This window comes from Aspergillus steynii, assembly GCF_002849105.1.
Source record: "Aspergillus steynii IBT 23096 chromosome Unknown P170scaffold_7, whole genome shotgun sequence".
Classification (NCBI taxonomy): Eukaryota; Fungi; Ascomycota; class Eurotiomycetes; order Eurotiales; family Aspergillaceae; genus Aspergillus; species Aspergillus steynii.
The window spans coordinates 2,187,919-2,205,920 of NW_020194404.1; the positions used below are offsets into that span (position 1 = coordinate 2,187,919).

Here is an 18,002-nt window from a genome sequence, read left to right on the forward strand (position 1 = left end):
ATGAGACTTTCATTTCGGCTCCCATCCGAAGAAGAGGCTGGCCACCGGCATGATAACCACCGTGTATGCATGTATGTATGCATCTGCATAGATCAGGATCTACGTCGATCTGTGTGTGCATGAGGTACTCCGTACAGAACCACATCATCCATTGGCCGTCGCATCTTGGCACTGCGACTCTGCCTCGACATCGGTGCGAGGAGACTCACGGTTTCCTAGCGGTGTATGATCGATACCATAGGCGCCCGTTGAAGCATGCCCGATGGCGAGAGATATAAATAGCACCCGTTTCATTCCGGATCAAAACTGAAACCATATCCCACATCTACGAGGTTATGACATGGTGGTTAGGACGACCAGTCGTTTGTCAGTGCTCCTTATGTGTTTCTTATGCTTTCGAACTCGCCAAACAAGAATTATTACTTCATGGCAATAGAGTGGCGGAGATGGGACCCGGGGGTGACATCACTCGTTATGATTCGTCGACACAGCCACCAACGATCATCCCTTTCAAGGATAGAACACATCATGTTCGGAACGTTAGCTTCGTCTCCCGATTTTCCGCTCAGTTGACAGCTCACAAAGGCCGACCGAGCTAACCTGCCCAACCAACGCAGGACATGAAGTGCGGCTTATCAGCCATTGCGAGCATCGAGGTTGAAAGAAGACAAATTGGCGCCTTCTGGCACCCTACAGAGAGCTAATGTGGAAACCCGGAGCCATTGAACTGAAATTCATGTCGATCAGTTGCCAGTCTAAAGTCTAGACGCTAGACTCCACGTCGTACTCCGTATCGGAGTAGTGTTCTTTGTTGTACAGTCCCAACTCAAATTTCATCGGACAAAGACACAATCTTAATATAGCTTCCATCCCTTTCTCCTGTCTCGTTTTCTCTTGCCTATCGTACTTCAGACTCTTTCTCTTCGTCGCCTTTATGTGGGTGATGGTGGCAATTGGATCATCTTCATGCCATTCTCCTCGGGCCACCATTCCCAGGAATGCCGCGATACCCACCTGCAGGAGTATGGAATTGCGTGTCTTGCGGAGATACTGTTGCCTACAAATATCATACAACTGAACTAAGAGCTACTTGAAACTTTGATCATTGCATCTACGGATACGACATATTTGGAACAAATTCAATCATCTTTTTAATACAATCCCCCAGTTGACTGTTGACTGTCGTATTCTGTACGGATCTAGCGATCGCGACATGTCTACTGTAATTCACTCACTGTCGCACAAATAGTCTCTAGGCAATAATATTTAATTCTGTCATTTGTTGGGCTGATTGTTCATCAAAATAACATCAGACGTAGAAACACGTTGATCGAAGGATCGGTGCCAAGCCCCGAGGACCGAGACGCCACGAGACCGGGAGGCTGACTGGCCTTCTCTCCACCTTCCATCAATTCACCACTCCATCCCGGCTGGCCAATTCATCCATCTTTGTATCTACCTTTAAAACTAGAATCTCATCTTAATTACCCGGAAAGTTCGGTCTCGGGGCCTTGGAACGATAGTCTCTATACTATAGCCCCAGTAAAGCTCATTGTTACAATGGCGGACGCCGAGCGCCGAACAACACCTTACTTCAAAATATGCAAATCTTGTGAGCAATGCAGACTGCGCAAAGTCCGGTGCATTGGTACGCTACCATCAATTTCCTGTCACGCGAGGTATTCCTAATCGTGTGGAATAGTGACCCGGGATAATCCTTCGAGATGCACACACTGTACTGTAAGGAAGAACGCAGTCTGGATGAGAAGGCCACAACTGACGCGACTATACCTTAATATCCAGAAACGGAACGAGGACTGTGAATTTAGACATATCAAGCGCAGGTTCAGAGCGCAGGCGCAGGCCACGACAAGTAGGTAGAGCATCGTGGCAAAGGCCTATTGCTGCAGGTTTCTGATTACGGCTGCTTAGTTCCAGATCGATCCGTATCAAGCGCAAGTCAGCATTCTCATAATTGGGATTCTTCTCGGAGAAACTATACCCAGACAACAAGTGTCATCACGCCATTATTCGTGGACCACCTCTTGGATAGTCCACCCAGTGGCGCGGAACTTGGTGACGAGGCTTATATTTTCAAGGTGAGCGGTCTTCACATAGAGATTTATTGACCCCTCTAATCGGCATACAGTCCCAGGAGCATGAAGGTAGGTTATTTCTACTGAATTTCAAGTTCAATCGTGATCTAACAAGTTATTACAGTCAGCAGCTCAAACTTAGCCTTCTTCTCAGAGCAAAGAATTCAGTCTTTATCGCAGAGACTAGGAAACAATCGACTCGTGGAATTATTGGAATCTATTGAGACCGTAATTTCTCATCGAGTGATGGCTCAAGGAAACGTTTCAATTTCCCCAATTACTTTTAAAGGGCCATCGAGCTCTATTCATATTCCAAGAGAAGCAGCTCGGCTCTACATCGATGGTTATACCCCTTTATTCCTCCCCACAATTGATAGTCTAATAAGGTTCTAGCCTATTTCCAACATTTCCACTCACTCTACCCGTTTTTGGATCGGCAGAGATTTGAGAGAACTGCATTGGGGTCTGATATCGCCCGGACTTTGGACTCGGATGCTGCGTTTTCTGCCTTGTACCACGCCGTTCTGGCTTTGGGATGTCAATATCGTGATGGTGGAACCTTTGACCCTGGTAAAGGAAAAGCATGGAAACTGTTCCAGATATCATTGTGCTTGATGGCCGATATCCTGTCGCCGACAGAATCGTTGCTCAAACTACAGGTAAGACTCTGTATCCATGCTATTCGTCTGAAAAAGTACTGACAGCCATCAACACAGGCCCTCACTGCCATGGTAAGCAATATTGGTGGCTTTGTCATGTTAAAATAACTTTTAACGGGAATCTCGCAGTCGATATTCGCCTTGAACACCTGCTGCATTCAAATTGATGAACTCCTGATCATGGAAGCTGCACGGATGGCACAAACGCTCCGGTATCACAGGTCAATTCAATGTGGTGACCAACAAATATGCTGTCAGCGAACATTCTGGGTGATTTATATAATGGAGAAGCAACTGGTATTTCACAATCGTGTAAACTCGGTAAGTAGTTGATGGAGTCTCGACGTTCGTTGCTAAGTCTGCCATGCTAGATAATAGTGGACTTCGACATCGGATGTCCCATTCCAGATACGCCCGAGGCAAGCTTCGGTGGCTGCAACTGGTTTCTTTCGAGAGTTCGGTTTGCTAGGATTACGTCTCAAGCATATGAGCTTTTGTTCTCAATCAGTGCCTCGGTGAACACTGAAGAAAGCTATTACACCGCGATCGATCATGTCGAGGATCGCCTAGAGCGGTGGAAGATGGCACTGCCTGGAGACTTTCGACCGGGAGGCCATAGATCGTACTCATTTTCTGATCCTGGCTTTAAAATGGGTATTCTGCAGACCCATTGCTCATACTATAGCCTGGTCATTGCTCTGGCTCGACTCACTATACAGATCAGTCCAGAAAAAGGACACCGGCATGAAGACAGCAAAAGAAAATTGATGGAATCGGCTCGACGCTTAATTGAGCTAACTCAGTACATTGATAAGGCCCCTCATACTCCAATTTTGTATGTTTATATGCGCACGTTGTTTCGTCATCCGAAGGATTATCAGAATGCTGATCAGTACCACAGTATATTAGGAGTCATACCCCTTGTGGCCCTCTTTATTCTTTTCGACTTTGTCGTGCATAATCCTCTGCATCCCGAGACAAAAACCAATTTATCCATGTTGGATATAGCTTCGGGCCATTTCAATCTGGTAGAGCATGCGTCTAACGGCTCGCTTCCCTCTTCCGGAATTTCCGAATTCTCGCACATAGCGAGGCAGTATGTCAGAGACTTTCCGGCAAATAATGACCAAGAACGCGTATATCACCAAGTTCCGACTCGAGATTCAAATCCCGACAGTATTGTGCCCACACCAAACGTTCAAGGTCTCTCGGAGTCAAAGCCCTTGGGCTCAATAAAGCATGCAAATCCGGTGGGAATCTAACAATTCCTCAGTCTCTACCAGACCTTAAGCTAATCATCGAACGTCCCAGGCGCATATTCCGGTTGATCGGGAGGTTGACGTTGACTTGGGACAGTATGACCAAGTTAGTAGCTGGGGCGAGCCAGTAGATTATCTATACTATCCAACGGCGGATTTTAATGTCGATATCGATGATCCTCTATTGCATGGGTTTGATGTGCGCACGTTGTTCGGTTCAATCATCCCGGATAGTTTTGCTGCCCCTGCAGATGACTACCAATCGACCATTTTGGAGCCTGGAGCACCAGTGTAATATCGTCAAACAGACTGGAGACCAAGAAAGACGACGTCAAAGTGTTGCAACATGTTTAAATATACTTTGAGAAATAGATTATTGTGGATTCGGTGCCCGGCGTCAGATCTCGGTGTTCGGGGCTCGGTGCTTGGCGTTATAGGGCTTCGAAAGTCGCTCAGTCGATAATCTGTCAGCCTGTCAAAGAACGCTCGGTGTTCGGGGGGAAGTAAAGCTCTAAAATGAGCTTTAAAAAGGGGTTTTTAGGTTATCTATTTATGTAGTTTAAATGCCCATGCTCGCTCTCTGTTTCTCGAAACCTACAAGCTCATTCTTCGAAACGTGCGTCGGGAAGAGCCAACCAACGATTCACCAGCGGAATCCTACAGTATGACCTCGGGTCTGGGACGTTCTTTGGCAACAGATCTTGAAGCGGAAAAGGAATCCAGCGATGATCATAGAGAAGCGGCTATCTCTGAGATTGCTCGCCAGATCACTCGATCTTCGACGATAGGTGACGTCGATATCAACTCCGTCTTGAACCCTCAAAGCAACAGCAAGCTTGATCCTTCCTCTTCTTCATTTGATGCAACAGCATGGGTGAGCTCTTTCATGCACCTGCTAGAGTCACGCTCTGGTGAAGCACCACCTTTGAGAAAAAGCGGCATTGCATATCGCAACCTCAGTGTTTCGGGATATAGCAACGGGGCTTCGTACCAGAAGAGCACTGGGAACATCCCTCTCAGTATCCTATCATCCGTTGCGGCGTTGACTGGCAACAGTCGACGTACGAAAAAAATCGGGATTCTGCAGGACTTTGAGGGCATTGTTAATGATGGTGAGATGCTTCTGGTGCTTGGTCCGCCGGGATCAGGATGCTCCACCCTATTAAAGACTCTGGCTGGGCAGACAAGCGGCCTGAAAATTAATCCCGAATCATATCTTAACTATCGAGGTAAGAAATATTCTTCGTATATACAACTTCTTTGCAATATACTCATTTAAGGCTTCAGGAATACTTCCCAAGTATATGCACCATCGATTCCGTGGCGATGTACTCTACAATGCCGAATTAGATGTCCACCTTCCGCACCTCACTGTCGGAGAAACACTCACTTTCGCGGCGCGCGCGAGAGCATGCACAAACATTCCGGGAGACAGCGCCGTACAAGCAAGCAACATTATTCGGGATGTAGTCATGGCCGTTTTTGGGATCGCACACACCAAGAACACCCGAGTCGGAGACGAGTACGTGCGCGGAGTCAGCGGTGGTGAGCGCAAACGCGTCAGTATCGCTGAGGCAGCTTTGACTGGGGCTAGATTCCAATGCTGGGACAATTCAACTCGCGGATTAGACAGTCAGAATGCAATCCAGTTTTGCAAGAATCTACGTGTACAAGCGGACTATATGGATCTGGCCTCTGTGGTAGCCATTTATCAGGCTCCGCAGGATGCTTACGAGGTGAGTTTATTTTGGACACTTGGGATTGAAAATGGCGGCTTACTCATGTTCTTTAAGCTATTCGATAAAGTCACAGTGCTTTATGAAGGGAGGCAGATTTTCTATGGTCGAGTACAGGACGCCAAGAAGTATTTCGAGGATCTTGGGTTCGAATGTGAGTATAACCTTCGATCACTTAGGCGTGTAGAGCCAAGTCTCTAACTCATCTATATGAAGGCCCTAAGAGGCAAACCACGCCTGATTTCTTGACCTCAATGACCAGTCCACAAGAGCGCAGGATCAGACCCGGGTACGAGAGTCTGGCTCCGCGGACACCAGAAGACTTTGCCCTGAGATGGAAACTCAGCGATCAACGCCAATGCCTCATGCAGGAAATCGAAGCATACGAGAACACTCATCACCAGAAGTTACTGCTGGAAGAATTTACCAAGTCCCGGCGAGCAGAGCGTGGAAGTTTCCAAAGCACCAGGTCTCCTTATATCTTGTCCTATTGGAAACAGGTTGAGCTGTGTCTTTGGCGCGGGTGGCGAAGGCTACTAGCAGATCCAGAATTTACCATCACGCAGCTCATATTTAATTCCATTGTCGGTCTGGTATTGGGTTCCATGTTCTACGGCCTGAAAGATGACACCTCGAGTTTCTACTACCGGGGAGGCCTGCTGTTCTTCGCGCTGCTATTCAACGCCTTTTCAAGTCAGCTTGAGGTAATGTCCTTTTATTTTGTTATCTGCAACCACTATCAAAACACTAAGTCTAATTAGGTTCTCACACTGTATGCCGAACGTCCCACTGTCGAGAAGCATAATCGTTACGCCTTCTATCATCAGTCTGCCCAATCCATCGCCAGCTACCTGATCGACATTCCATATAAGACAGCTAACATGATTGTATTCAATACGCTCATATACTTCATGTCGGGTTTTCGTCGCGAAGCTGGCTCTTTTTTCTTCTTTTGCCTGGCTTCGTACATCACCACCTTGGTTATGTCTGCAGTCTATCGCACTCTAGCGAGTGTTACCCGCACCTCCCATCAAGCCATGGTTCCAAGCTCTCTCCTCACTATAGGAGTCATGATATATACTGGTTTCACCATCCCCACCCCTTATATGCCGGGGTGGTCTCGTTGGATGGCGTACATAAATCCCCTGGCCTATGCATTTGAAGCCCTGATGGCGAATGAGTTTTATGGAAGAAGCTTTCCGTGTGCTCAGATTGTCCCAGAGGGTCCATCTTACGGGAACGTGACACTAGATCACCGGATTTGTGCAGCTGTGGGCTCTGTGCCCGGCTCGTCGTTCGTTGATGGTGAAACATACATCAACCAAGCATTTGACTATTGGAATTCCCATAAATGGAGGTGAGCACTATTTGAGGATCTCACGATTGCGTGTCCGCGATTGATAAGCCGTACTGACAGAGATCTAGGAACGTCGGTATTCTTTTTGGTTTTCTCATCGGCTTTCTCGCGATCTACTTCATTACTGCCGAGTACGCTCGTCCACCCCGAAATAAGGGTGAAATTCTAGTATTTCGCAGAGGGAAGGTTCCACGTGAATCTGCTGCTCAAAAGTCAGATGTTGAATCTCTGGAGGTACAAAGGCCTGTTGTTTCCGAGCGTATCGAAAGAAATGGCCCTATCAACAAAAGCGAGCAGTCACGGCCTGTTTTCCACTGGGAAGATCTCTGTTATGATATCAAGATCAAAGGCGAGACTCGCAGAATCCTCGACCACATAGACGGCTGGGTGCGACCAGGAACATCCACTGCACTTATGGTGACTATTTCCCCATGGTTTTGCCAGAAAGCGACTAACTTCAGATTAGGGTGCATCCGGTGCAGGGAAGACAACTCTTTTAGACACTCTAGCAGCCAGGGTGACCATGGGAGTGGTATCCGGGAATGCCCTGGTCAACGGTATACCCACGGATGCCTCTTTTGCCCATAAAATTGGCTACGTGCAGCAACAAGATCTGCACCTTGGGACAATGACAGTCCGCGAAGCACTGGAGTTTAGTGCTATTCTTCGTCAACCTGCTGATGTGCCCCGCGATGAAAAAATGGCATACACAGAAGAAGTCATTGATATGCTTGACATGCAGGAATTTGCAGACGCTGTTATCGGCGTTCCCGGAGAAGGTCTCAATGTCGAGCAACGCAAGCGGCTAACCATCGGAGTAGAGCTTGCTGCAAAGCCTGAGCTCCTCGTCTTCTTGGATGAACCTACTTCAGGCCTAGATTCCCAGACCTCGTGGGCAATATGTGACCTGATTGAGAAACTGGTGAAGAGCGGCCAAGCAGTTCTATGCACCATTCACCAGCCTTCTGCAGTGCTTTTCCAAAGATTTGACCGCCTTCTTCTACTTCAACCAGGCGGGAAAACAGTCTACTTTGGTGGTATGTGTCTTCAGATCTTTTTTTCAAGTATATACTCACTGAATTGATCAGAGCTTGGCAGTAATGCTCGTACGTTAATCAATTATCTTGAGTACAACGGAGCCCCAAAGTGTCCTCCAAATGGAAACCCCGCAGAGTGGATGCTTAGTGTCACTGAGCCTGCTTCTCAAAAGTCTGACACTCAGCTTGACTGGTCTCAAATATGGCGCTCTTCACCTGAATATCGGCAGACGAAAGAGGAACTTGCTCAACTAAAGCAGCGTTCTGCCAACCAGGCTTTGAGTACCTCATTGACCGCAACAAGCGACTCCCAGCACCACGAGTTTGTCGCTTCATTCCCGGCTCAATTTTGGCAAGTTTTAAAGCGCGTCTCAAAGCACTTCTACCGCTCCCCGAGCTATATTTACTCGAAAGCAGCCTTGGTGGCCTTGTCGGTCTGTTTAATTTCATCTGAAAGTATTTACAGGCTTATTGGCTAATCAGCAATAGGCATTGTACGTCGGTTTCAGCTTCAAGGCTGACAACAGTATCCAAGGGCTTCAAAATCAGGTCTATGCCTTCTTCATGTACTTGACTATTTTTGGCAGTCTGCACGAACAGATAACGCCCGTGTTTATTCCCCAACGTGCGCTCTACGAAGTGCGTGAGCAGCCGTCGCGAATGTACAGATGGACGAGTAAGTACTTCCCTACCTATCCCTAATTCAAGCGTGACTAAACCGTGAAAAAGCATATCTTCTCTCAAACATACTCGTCGAAATCTTCTGGAACACCCTCATGGCCGTCCTGGTTTATTTCTGCTGGTTTTACCCTGTTGGCTTTGCTCGGAACATGTCTGCCGATGACGAGCACATTCGCGGGTTTCTCATATTCCTCTTCTCGTGGATGTTCATGCTCTTCGTCAGCACCTTTTCCCATCTTTGCATTGCAGCGATTGAAACACCGGATATGGCAGGAGCCGTAGCTACATTGATCTGGGTGCTATGCATTACATTCTGCGGGTATGAAATACCTACTCCTCCCTCTCGCTTGCACTCCAGCTAACCAATGCCGGTGATTAGGGTGGGCGTCGCCAAAGCCGACCTCCCAGGTTTCTGGATCTTCATGTACCGCCTTTCGCCAGCAACATATCTGGTAAGCGGCGTGTTATCAACCGCATTAACAGGTTCCAAAATCATCTGTGCGCCACATGAAATCCTTCGCATGCAACCAGCTGCGAATCTGACTTGTGGCGAGTATATGAGCGACTTCATACGCAACGCTGGTGGGTATCTTCTGGACGAAGATGCGAGAGACCAATGCGAGTATTGTCGGTTGACTTCTACGGATGATTATCTGGCAACTTTCGACATCTATTATACAGATAGATGGAGAAATTTTGGTTTGCTTTGGGTCTATATAGGGGTTAATATTGTCGCGGCTTTGGGTGTGTATTGGCTTTTCCGTGTTCCTAAGACTCCACGGGTTAAGAAGGGGGAATAGAGGAATATGCAGGGTAACTGAGGTGGTGTTTTGATGGAGGATATATAGAAGGTCGCTTCTCACCACATTTATCAGAATATAATCATAATTTCAACATTTATATTGATTATCCTTCATTTCACTGGCAGTCCCACGTTTGTAATAATCGAACCTAGGTGGGTAATTGAGGGCTGGAATTACATCAACTTCGTCCCTCATGGTAGGGCATTGGTATTTGGGCTTTCATATCTGAGCTCTTAGAAAGCGTAAAGTGAGTGCAATAAATGATTTCATGTATATATCCCTACATCTAGCACTTTCTGTAGCGGCTCTCCCATACCGCCCCGTGTTTTGCTTGAATCATCCAAAACCTGAAGCTCTATAGAAACACATTTCTGCCTGAGGCATACACAGAACCCGCTAGTCCAGATTGAGCAGGAAGTGATTCCCGCTCACCGCCTGCAAGCGCAGTTTTCTGCCGGCCCGCGTAGCAACCAACCGGCAGCCGCGCGCAACGCGAGACTCCGGGAAAAAGTGATAGTTAAAGCTGAAGCAGCCAATATCTCAGCTGTCTATCACTGAGTCAAACAACATTTCGTGTCATCTACATACTCTTTATCTCTGTCGCTTGTCATCATATTTTTCGATCTCACCAACCTCCTTATCTTTTCCTCAGTAGCGAAAACTCTCCTCACAGCTTCTCCAACATGTGAGCATCCCCCCCTGCCTTTGCCCTGGTGTAACCATTGTGCTCCGGACGCTGATATCCTGCCCAGGGAGAGCTTCGATAACATCTACCTCGACCTCTCGAAACAACCGGGGAAGTGCAAGCTCGCGGAGAGCGGCTTGGGATGGAAGCCGTCGGGCGGCGGCGAGACGTTTACTCTCGATAGCAGCAATGTCGGCGCCGCTCAATGGAGCCGAGCTTCCAAGGGTTTCGAGCTGAAGATCCTTTCGCGCTCTTCGGGCGTCATCCAGCTGGACGGATTTGATCAAGAGGTATGTCCCGCCATGTGCTGATCTATTCACTCCCTGGGACAGGGTTTTTGTCTAACCCGTGGCTAATCATGTCTTTTTTTTCCATAGGACTTCGAGCGATTGACCAAGGCGTTCAAAATCTGGTACGGCATCAACATCGAAAGCAGAGAACATGCCCTCCGCGGCTGGAACTGGGGTAAGGCCGATTTCGCAAAGGCCGAGCTCAGCTTCAACGTCCAAAACCGCCCCGCCTTCGAAATCCCCTACTCCGAGATCTCCAACACCAACCTGGCGGGTAAGAATGAGGTCGCCGTCGAGTTTTCCCTCCCGGCCGAGAACGAACCCAAGTCGCAGCCGGCGGGGAGCACGAAAAACAGGGGTCGCAAGGCGGCGGCCGGGCCGGATGAGTTGGTCGAAATGCGGTTCTACATCCCTGGTACGGTCGTGAAGACGGAGAAGGGCATTAAGGAGGAGAACGGCGAGGAGAAGCCTGAGGGTGAAGAAGGGGAGGAGGAGGAGCAGGAAGGCGAGGAGCAGAACGCTGCTAATCTCTTCTACGAGATGCTGATGGAGAAGGCTGAGATTGGAGACGTGGCTGGTGATACGTTTGCCACTTTCTTGGATGTTCTCCATCTTACTCCCAGGTATGTTTTGTTCCGGTTGGGGTTATGCTTGGATGGGGTGGGTTTAACGGGTGCTGCAGAGGTCGTTTCGACATCGATATGTACGAGGCGTCGTTCCGGTTACGTGGAAAAACATACGACTACAAGATTCAATACGCTTCGATCAAGAAGTTCTTCTTGCTTCCTAAGAATGACGACACGCATACGCTCATTGTTTTGGGTCTTGATCCTCCGTTGCGCCAGGGACAGACCCGGTATCCGTTCCTGGTCATGCAGCTGAAATTGGACGAGGAAATCAGCTTGGAGTTGAACATGACAGAGTAAGTTCCGTCGTCGAAGGAATTCTGATATTGGGACAATCGTCTAACTTCCTCCAGTGAGTTGTTGGAGACGCGCTACAAGGACAAGTTGGAGTCTCGCTACGAGGAGCCCATCCACCAGGTCGTTACGAAGATCTTCCGCGGCCTATCAGGCAAGAAGGTTATCATGCCATCGAAGGACTTTGTCAGGTAAGTAATTCGCCAAGTTCCTTGATGAGAAAGTGCTCACAAGTTTGTAGCCACCACGGCCACAGCGGTGTCAAGTGTTCCATCAAGGCCAACGAGGGTCTGTTGTACTTCTTGGATAAGAGCTTGATCTTCGTTCCCAAGCCTGCCACGTACATCCAGATTGAGAACATTGCCGTCATCACCATGTCTCGTGTTGGCGGTGCCGTGTCGGCCAGCCGAACGTTCGACATCACGGTCACCTTGAAGGCCGGCGCCGGTGCGCATCAGTTCAGTAACATTAACCGGTATGACTTCTTTTACAGACTCGTGGTTTCGCATTGATTCTAATTCTGTCGCAGTGAGGAGCAACAACCCCTTGAAGAGTTCTTCAAGGCGAAGAACATCCGATTCAAGAACGAGATGACCGAAGATGTACGTTCAAGCCACTCTCTTTCCCATCTACATCCCGAAACTAATGCTTTTTCTTTTCAGACCTCGGCGATCTTGAAGGCGGCTCTGAACAACGAAGACATGGGATCCAGCGAGGACGAGGGTGTCCGACCCGACCGTGGCTCAGCCGACGAAGACGAGGAATCCGTGGACGAGGACTTCCAGGCGGACACCGAGTCGGACGTTGCGGAGGAGTTCGACTCCGAGCACGAAAGCAGCGGAAGCGACGCCGAGATGGAATATGGCTCGGGCGGCGGCGGCGACGATGACGGAGATGTCGACATGGACGACGCAGAGGAGTCGCGACCAAAGAAGAAGTCGAAGGTTGGGAAATAAAAACCCCTCTATTTTGGCGGGAACTAGGCCCCCTATATTGTTCTACAGCAACTACCCTGTGATGACGGTCGTATAATGAAATGGTTCCAATCAATATCTGGGTGGTGGTTATGTTTTCGTAGCACCTCGGTCGATCGGTGGTTGAGGATGACCACTCGGTATTCATATCATATTGCACCCAAAGCCTATCTGACATATCAGATCGATCAGCACATGTCAACGTCTGCTATTGACAGCGCTATTGAGTCTCGCCTGCATCTGCATATATCAGACGGGACACGATTGTCTGGTCGATCAGAAACCTGGGTCCATGTACGGTCGATCATAAGGGGAACCAGCAATAGGAGGGACACGAGAATACCAGCTGGATATACCCTGGTACCTATACCTGAGTGGGTAAGCCGTTGGTAACTGTATCATACATACGATACCTTTGATCTCGTCCATGGATTCTAGGAGTTACTTACTACAAGGAGCAACTTACAGCGTAGTCATAATATACTAGCGGTCATCTCCACGTCCACCAGCTGGGATCCGATACACCACCGGTCGGAGCGTGGCCAATGGGCTAGAAAGAATGCCGTCTCACGCCGTGGTTTGTACATGCCGAAGTGCATGGGGTGTTGCAGATCCATCTGGAACACGGTTGGAATGCGAATGCCAGCAGGTCGATTGTTTAGTTTGACCGTTATCCTTGCGATGTCTCTCTTTATTTTTGTGTCTTCTGTTTATTATTTGTACACCCAGCCTCTCCTCATTTTATTTCCCTTGCGACCTACGCACGGGGCCCTGGAGTGAAGCAGATACTAAGGACTGTAGCTGGAATTGCCGACGCATGTCCCAGATGTCTGCTATATATATCCATCCTACGCAGTAATTGTCTGACTGTCTGGTGTTGTTGACTGGAGTTGCCACATCCATTGGCCACTCCCCGTCAATGACTGACTAGCGAAAGGGATTGAATTGTGTCTGTGTCTGATTGGGCGTGCAGGGCAACAATCTGGATCCGAGGCAAGACATTTCTGTTCATGAGATCTCGTCCGCCCGGCGTGATTTGACGATCCTCGACTGCGAGGCTTCGGCCCGTCGGTGGCGCCCCCTGATTGGTTGGGGGGTTTCCATTTGTACGGCACGGCTTATTTTTTTATTTTTATTTTTTTTTTCTTTCTTTCTTTTTCTTGGTTTCCTTTATATGCTAGTAGCAGGTATTCTATGGGCACTGGGACTGGGCACATCGTAGGTGATTCCCCCTGACTGATTGTGTCTAGGTCGTTTCCGAGACATTATGGAGGGGGGAGGGAGCTCTATTTATTTATTTAGTTGGTTACCTGACAGTCTCAGTATACCTAAGGTACCTTATGCCGAGACCGTCAGTGTGGGCAAAACCCAGAATGAAGGCGGGATACTGATTTATAGATCGGATATCGAACGTTGGGATTACGAGATTCCCCTGAATAAGGTATCTGCGGTGTACGGTACCATACGTAGGTATACATCCTATGAATAGTATGGATAGTATGAATAGTAGAATAGCACAATTGCCCTCCGAAACGTAGACCGGGCCAGAATGCGCATCATCCCGAGCCACAGCCGCTGCGACCAAGTCCAAGCAAGGCTCTCCTGAGGGTGTGTACTCTCCGTAACACCCCAGGATGAATCCGCTGTTTGCCCCGAACTGTACCGTACGGACCGGTGTGTTACCGGACGTTGGTAAGTTATGGATCAGGGGAGCCCGTACCGTCCGTTTACTATTTTTTTATTTGGGATTATTTGGATGATTCGGCGCATTTGCTTTTTGGGACTCAGGAATTGATTGATTAGTATTTTCTTTTTCCCGGTTCAGTAGAGAAGGACCAAACATCCGCATTCGAGGGTCTATTGAAATTATAATTGAAAGTGAAATCCAAATGGAAGTTGACCTGTCGACTGCGAATCGCCCTACGGAGCACCGACCGGGGGGAAAGATTCATGACATGCGACCGTTGGCATTCTTTCGTTCGGTCTGGCAGAATACCTGTCGCGACTGGCAATTGCGGCGAAATCGATCCTGGGAGTCGAGCAGAGGAAATTAGCATCGTCCCAGGGGACCTCGTCGACCGGGTTTAACCTACTCGGAGCTAGTTCCACCCCCCTTTCTCTCAGGCCAAACCGCGTCTGGCTGCAACGACCAACTCTCTTAACCTCCACCCCGTCAATTCACTCCGCAGGTCCAGTCGTTCTCGCCTTCCCCTGCTCTTGCTTGCTTTACTGTCTTCTTTCTCTCGTTCATCGTCCCTTTTTTTATTTTCTTCTTTCCATTTGGATTCCTCTTTTTTCTCTCCTCCCCCCCCCCCGGCTCCTCGTTTGTGTCCCGCCCCGGAGCTTGTGCATCTTGAGATCCCTCTCCCCTATTGTCGCCCCGTCTCCCTCGATCGTGATCGACTGAACCTCACCCTGTTCTATTTTTTTTTTCTTCAACTCTCTGGTGAACGGTATCATCAAGGTATGGTGGCTTGTCAATTCCCTCTTTCTTCGTGTGCCACAATTCTCCCTTGATGCCTTCCTGCCGGCCGTCGTTGCGTCGGTCTAAACTTACCACCCTCCCCTTAATTCCGGTCTGCAAGGAATCTTTCATACTAACCAACTCGGTGCGACCTGATTAGGGAACCAGAAAAAAAAGCCCCATTCTCGACACTCGCTTCCAGATCTAAAACCCTGATACTTTCACAATGGGTAAGCTCGTCTCGTCTATGGCACCACTTCCTCCTACCATCTCATTCCCGCTTTCCCATTCCGTGGACTCTTCCTCCGTCGTGAACAGAACCGCCAGACGCTCGCGCCTTGTGACGATTTAGACAAGAAAAAGAAAACAAAACCAAACAAAAAATATGTTGCGTTCTAGACGTCAGACTGTGGAGGGTTGCTCGCAGGTCATAGACTCAGCAAGCCTCAGTCCTTCGCCCCCATTGAGATCCAAGAGCTACTCGTCTTGTTCGCCTCGGAGGGATTCGTCTTCGGATGGCAGCAACTACCTAGATCCTAAAACCGATACTAACTCTACTCTCGCCGATGTAGCCTCGCCTCCTCCCCCTTCCAACGGGACCCCCGGGTCGGCCATGGAGTCGCCCGCCAGCAGCAAGCCTGGTTCTCCCTTCGTGGAGCGTAGCAACCCTATGGGAGCCGGTAATGCCCAGACTGTCAGCTCTAAGGATCCCAAGGCTGTCGCTCAGGCCGCAACAGATATGAAGAACGTCGTTCGCCGGAAGTTGACTGGCTACGTTGGTTTCGCCAACCTGCCCAACCAATGGCACCGAAAGAGTGTTCGCAAAGGATTCAACTTCAATGTGATGGTTGTTGGTGAGTCTCCCCCAGTGAAAGGCATACGGGGATTGCGAAGAGGGCAGTTTCGCTAACGTGAACTTCAGGTGAATCGGGTCTCGGAAAGTCCACCCTGGTGAACACCCTCTTCAACGCCTCTCTCTACCCCCCTAAGGAGCCCGCCGGCCCCAGCCACGACATCATCCCCAAGACCGTGGCCATCCAGTCCATCAGCTCAGACATCGAGGAGAACGGCGTCCGTCTCCGCTTGACCGTGGTCGACACCCCTGGATTTGGTGATTTCGTCAACAACGATGACTCGTGGCGCCCGATTGTCGAGAACATCGAGCAGCGATACGACGCCTTCTTGGAAGCCGAGAACAAGGTGAACCGCACGAACATCATTGACAACCGCATCCACGCCTGTGTCTACTTCATCCAGCCCACCGGTCACTCCCTGAAGCCTCTCGACATCGAGGTGATGCGCCGCCTGCACACCAAGGTCAACCTGATTCCCGTGATTGCCAAGGCGGACACCCTCACCGACGAGGAGATTGCGCTCTTCAAGCAGAGAGTATGATAACCTTCCCCTATTTCTGACAGTTGGTTACGAAAGTTGGTTATTAACTTGATCCCCCCCCCTTTAGATTCTTGCCGATATCCAGCACCACAACATCCAGATCTTCGAGGGACCCCGCTACGAGCTCGACGACGAGGAAACCATCGCCGAGAACCAGGAGATCATGTCCAAGGTGCCCTTCGCCGTCGTCGGTGCCAACTCGGAAGTGTCCACCCCCGACGGTCGCAAGGTCCGTGGCCGTAGCTACCCCTGGGGTATCATCGAGGTCGACAACGAGGAGCACTGCGATTTCGTCAAGCTGCGCCAGATGTTGATCCGCACCCACATGGAGGAGCTCAAGGAACACACCAACAACTCGCTGTACGAGAACTACCGCTCCGACAAGCTCACCCAGATGGGTGTCGCCCAGGACCCCAGCGTGTTCAAGGAGGTCAACCCCGCCGTCAAGCAGGAGGAGGAGCGCGCTCTCCACGAGCAGAAACTCGCCAAGATGGAGGTCGAGATGAAGATGGTCTTCCAACAGAAGGTGGCCGAGAAGGAAAGCAAACTGAAACAGAGCGAGGACGAGCTATATGCCCGACATCGCGAGATGAAGGAGCAACTGGATCGGCAGCGCCAGGAACTGGACGAGAAGAAGTCACGACTCGAAAGCGGCCGCCCGATCGAAGAGAAGGGGAAGAGAAAGGGGTTCTCACTCCGTTAAGGGCGAAACCGCTGAAGTCTGTTCGGGGGGTTCCCGGTGCTTCTCTGCAGGGGTCAACGCCACGGACTGCTGCTCATGGGATGTATGTGGTCGTCGGAGGCATTCTGGTGATTTTACGGTTGATTCTCCACGACTGTCGATTGATCGAGCGCTGTCTTTCTTTTTTCTCTCTCTTACCCCCACTCTCTCCTTTGATTCTCCCGTGTTTATTTGTTCCCACCCCCGACGTTCCCTCCAATACTTTCTTATTTGCTTCCAGTAATGACTCTTTGCGTTTTTACACCTCTTTTTTTTTTACATTTTCCTTTTCTCATATTAATTGGATGGTCCCCAGCGACCATGAAAAAAGAAAGCTGCATCTCGTTCTCATGCCGACAGTCGGATTAATAACAATCGGGGGAAATGACTAGGAGAATGTGCTGGAACACGCGAGCGACGTCCATGCTTGGAATCTTCTGCAAGATGATGCACACGGGGGTCAAACCGGCCTCATCCACGTCTTGTCCCCTTTTCGCTTCTTGTTATGTACTTTGCCCACGCTATACCTTGTGTCCCGCCTGTTTCCTATTCCCCGTGGCATCTCGTCCTACCTTACCTGCCGCCGCCATTTCTTTTCTTTCTTCATTATATCTTCTGTGCACTTTTCGTGTCCTCTACTACAGCCTTTTAGTGACCTGACCCACCCTCCGACTATCATTTCTGGACGCTTTCTCCTTTTCTTAGTGTGTTTATTTTCCTCGCGGTTTGTCGTTAGTTGTCAATTTAAGTGTTTGCAAAAGCTGGATCTATGGCTGCGTGGCTACTCGGTAGATTGGAGTGTATGGACCTAAGAGAGACCTGAGTACTGCGTAGACCAAAAAGGAAATCAGCTTGTGGGTCTTGGCATTTTTGTGCCCAAAGATTCCCAAGTATTCTGCAGAGACTGTTGTCTAGAACAGGCAAT

General features: G+C 49.4%; 4 protein-coding genes across 4 annotated transcripts; all 4 read left to right on the top strand.

The window, feature by feature from the left end:
• Positions 1-1,427: 1,427 nt before the first annotated feature.
• On the top strand, positions 1,428-4,539 carry P170DRAFT_414839 (uncharacterized protein). The gene is made up of 11 exons (XM_024847035.1): positions 1,428-1,648; positions 1,703-1,740; positions 1,804-1,873; positions 1,939-2,106; positions 2,212-2,439; positions 2,490-2,755; positions 2,813-2,827; positions 2,885-3,076; positions 3,127-3,590; positions 3,657-4,005; positions 4,067-4,539. Exons 1-11 carry the CDS (start codon positions 1,561-1,563, stop codon positions 4,307-4,309), a joined length of 2,121 nt encoding a protein of 706 aa, XP_024701339.1. The 5' UTR covers positions 1,428-1,560; the 3' UTR covers positions 4,310-4,539.
• Positions 4,540-4,577: 38 nt separating this feature from the next.
• Positions 4,578-9,625, top strand: P170DRAFT_458215 (uncharacterized protein; the record flags this gene model as incomplete). The annotated part of the gene is made up of 12 exons (XM_024851776.1): positions 4,578-4,630; positions 4,840-5,243; positions 5,302-5,750; positions 5,808-5,904; positions 5,967-6,454; positions 6,512-7,107; positions 7,176-7,524; positions 7,574-8,144; positions 8,196-8,578; positions 8,634-8,820; positions 8,874-9,144; positions 9,205-9,625. The coding sequence occupies 12 exons, from the start codon at positions 4,578-4,580 to the stop codon at positions 9,623-9,625; spliced, it is 4,269 nt and encodes a 1,422-aa protein (XP_024701340.1).
• Positions 9,626-10,128: 503 nt separating this feature from the next.
• On the top strand, positions 10,129-12,571 carry P170DRAFT_390471 (FACT complex subunit POB3). The gene is made up of 8 exons (XM_024845905.1): positions 10,129-10,313; positions 10,381-10,603; positions 10,691-11,226; positions 11,286-11,525; positions 11,583-11,714; positions 11,765-11,998; positions 12,053-12,125; positions 12,186-12,571. Coding segments are annotated over exons 1-8 (1,734 nt in total). The 5' UTR covers positions 10,129-10,311; the 3' UTR covers positions 12,480-12,571.
• Positions 12,572-15,346: 2,775 nt separating this feature from the next.
• On the top strand, positions 15,347-17,059 carry aspB (septin AspB; the record flags this gene model as incomplete). The annotated part of the gene is made up of 3 exons (XM_024844672.1): positions 15,347-15,815; positions 15,884-16,350; positions 16,424-17,059. The coding sequence occupies 3 exons, from the start codon at positions 15,347-15,349 to the stop codon at positions 17,057-17,059; spliced, it is 1,572 nt and encodes a 523-aa protein (XP_024701342.1).
• Positions 17,060-18,002: the final 943 nt, after the last annotated feature.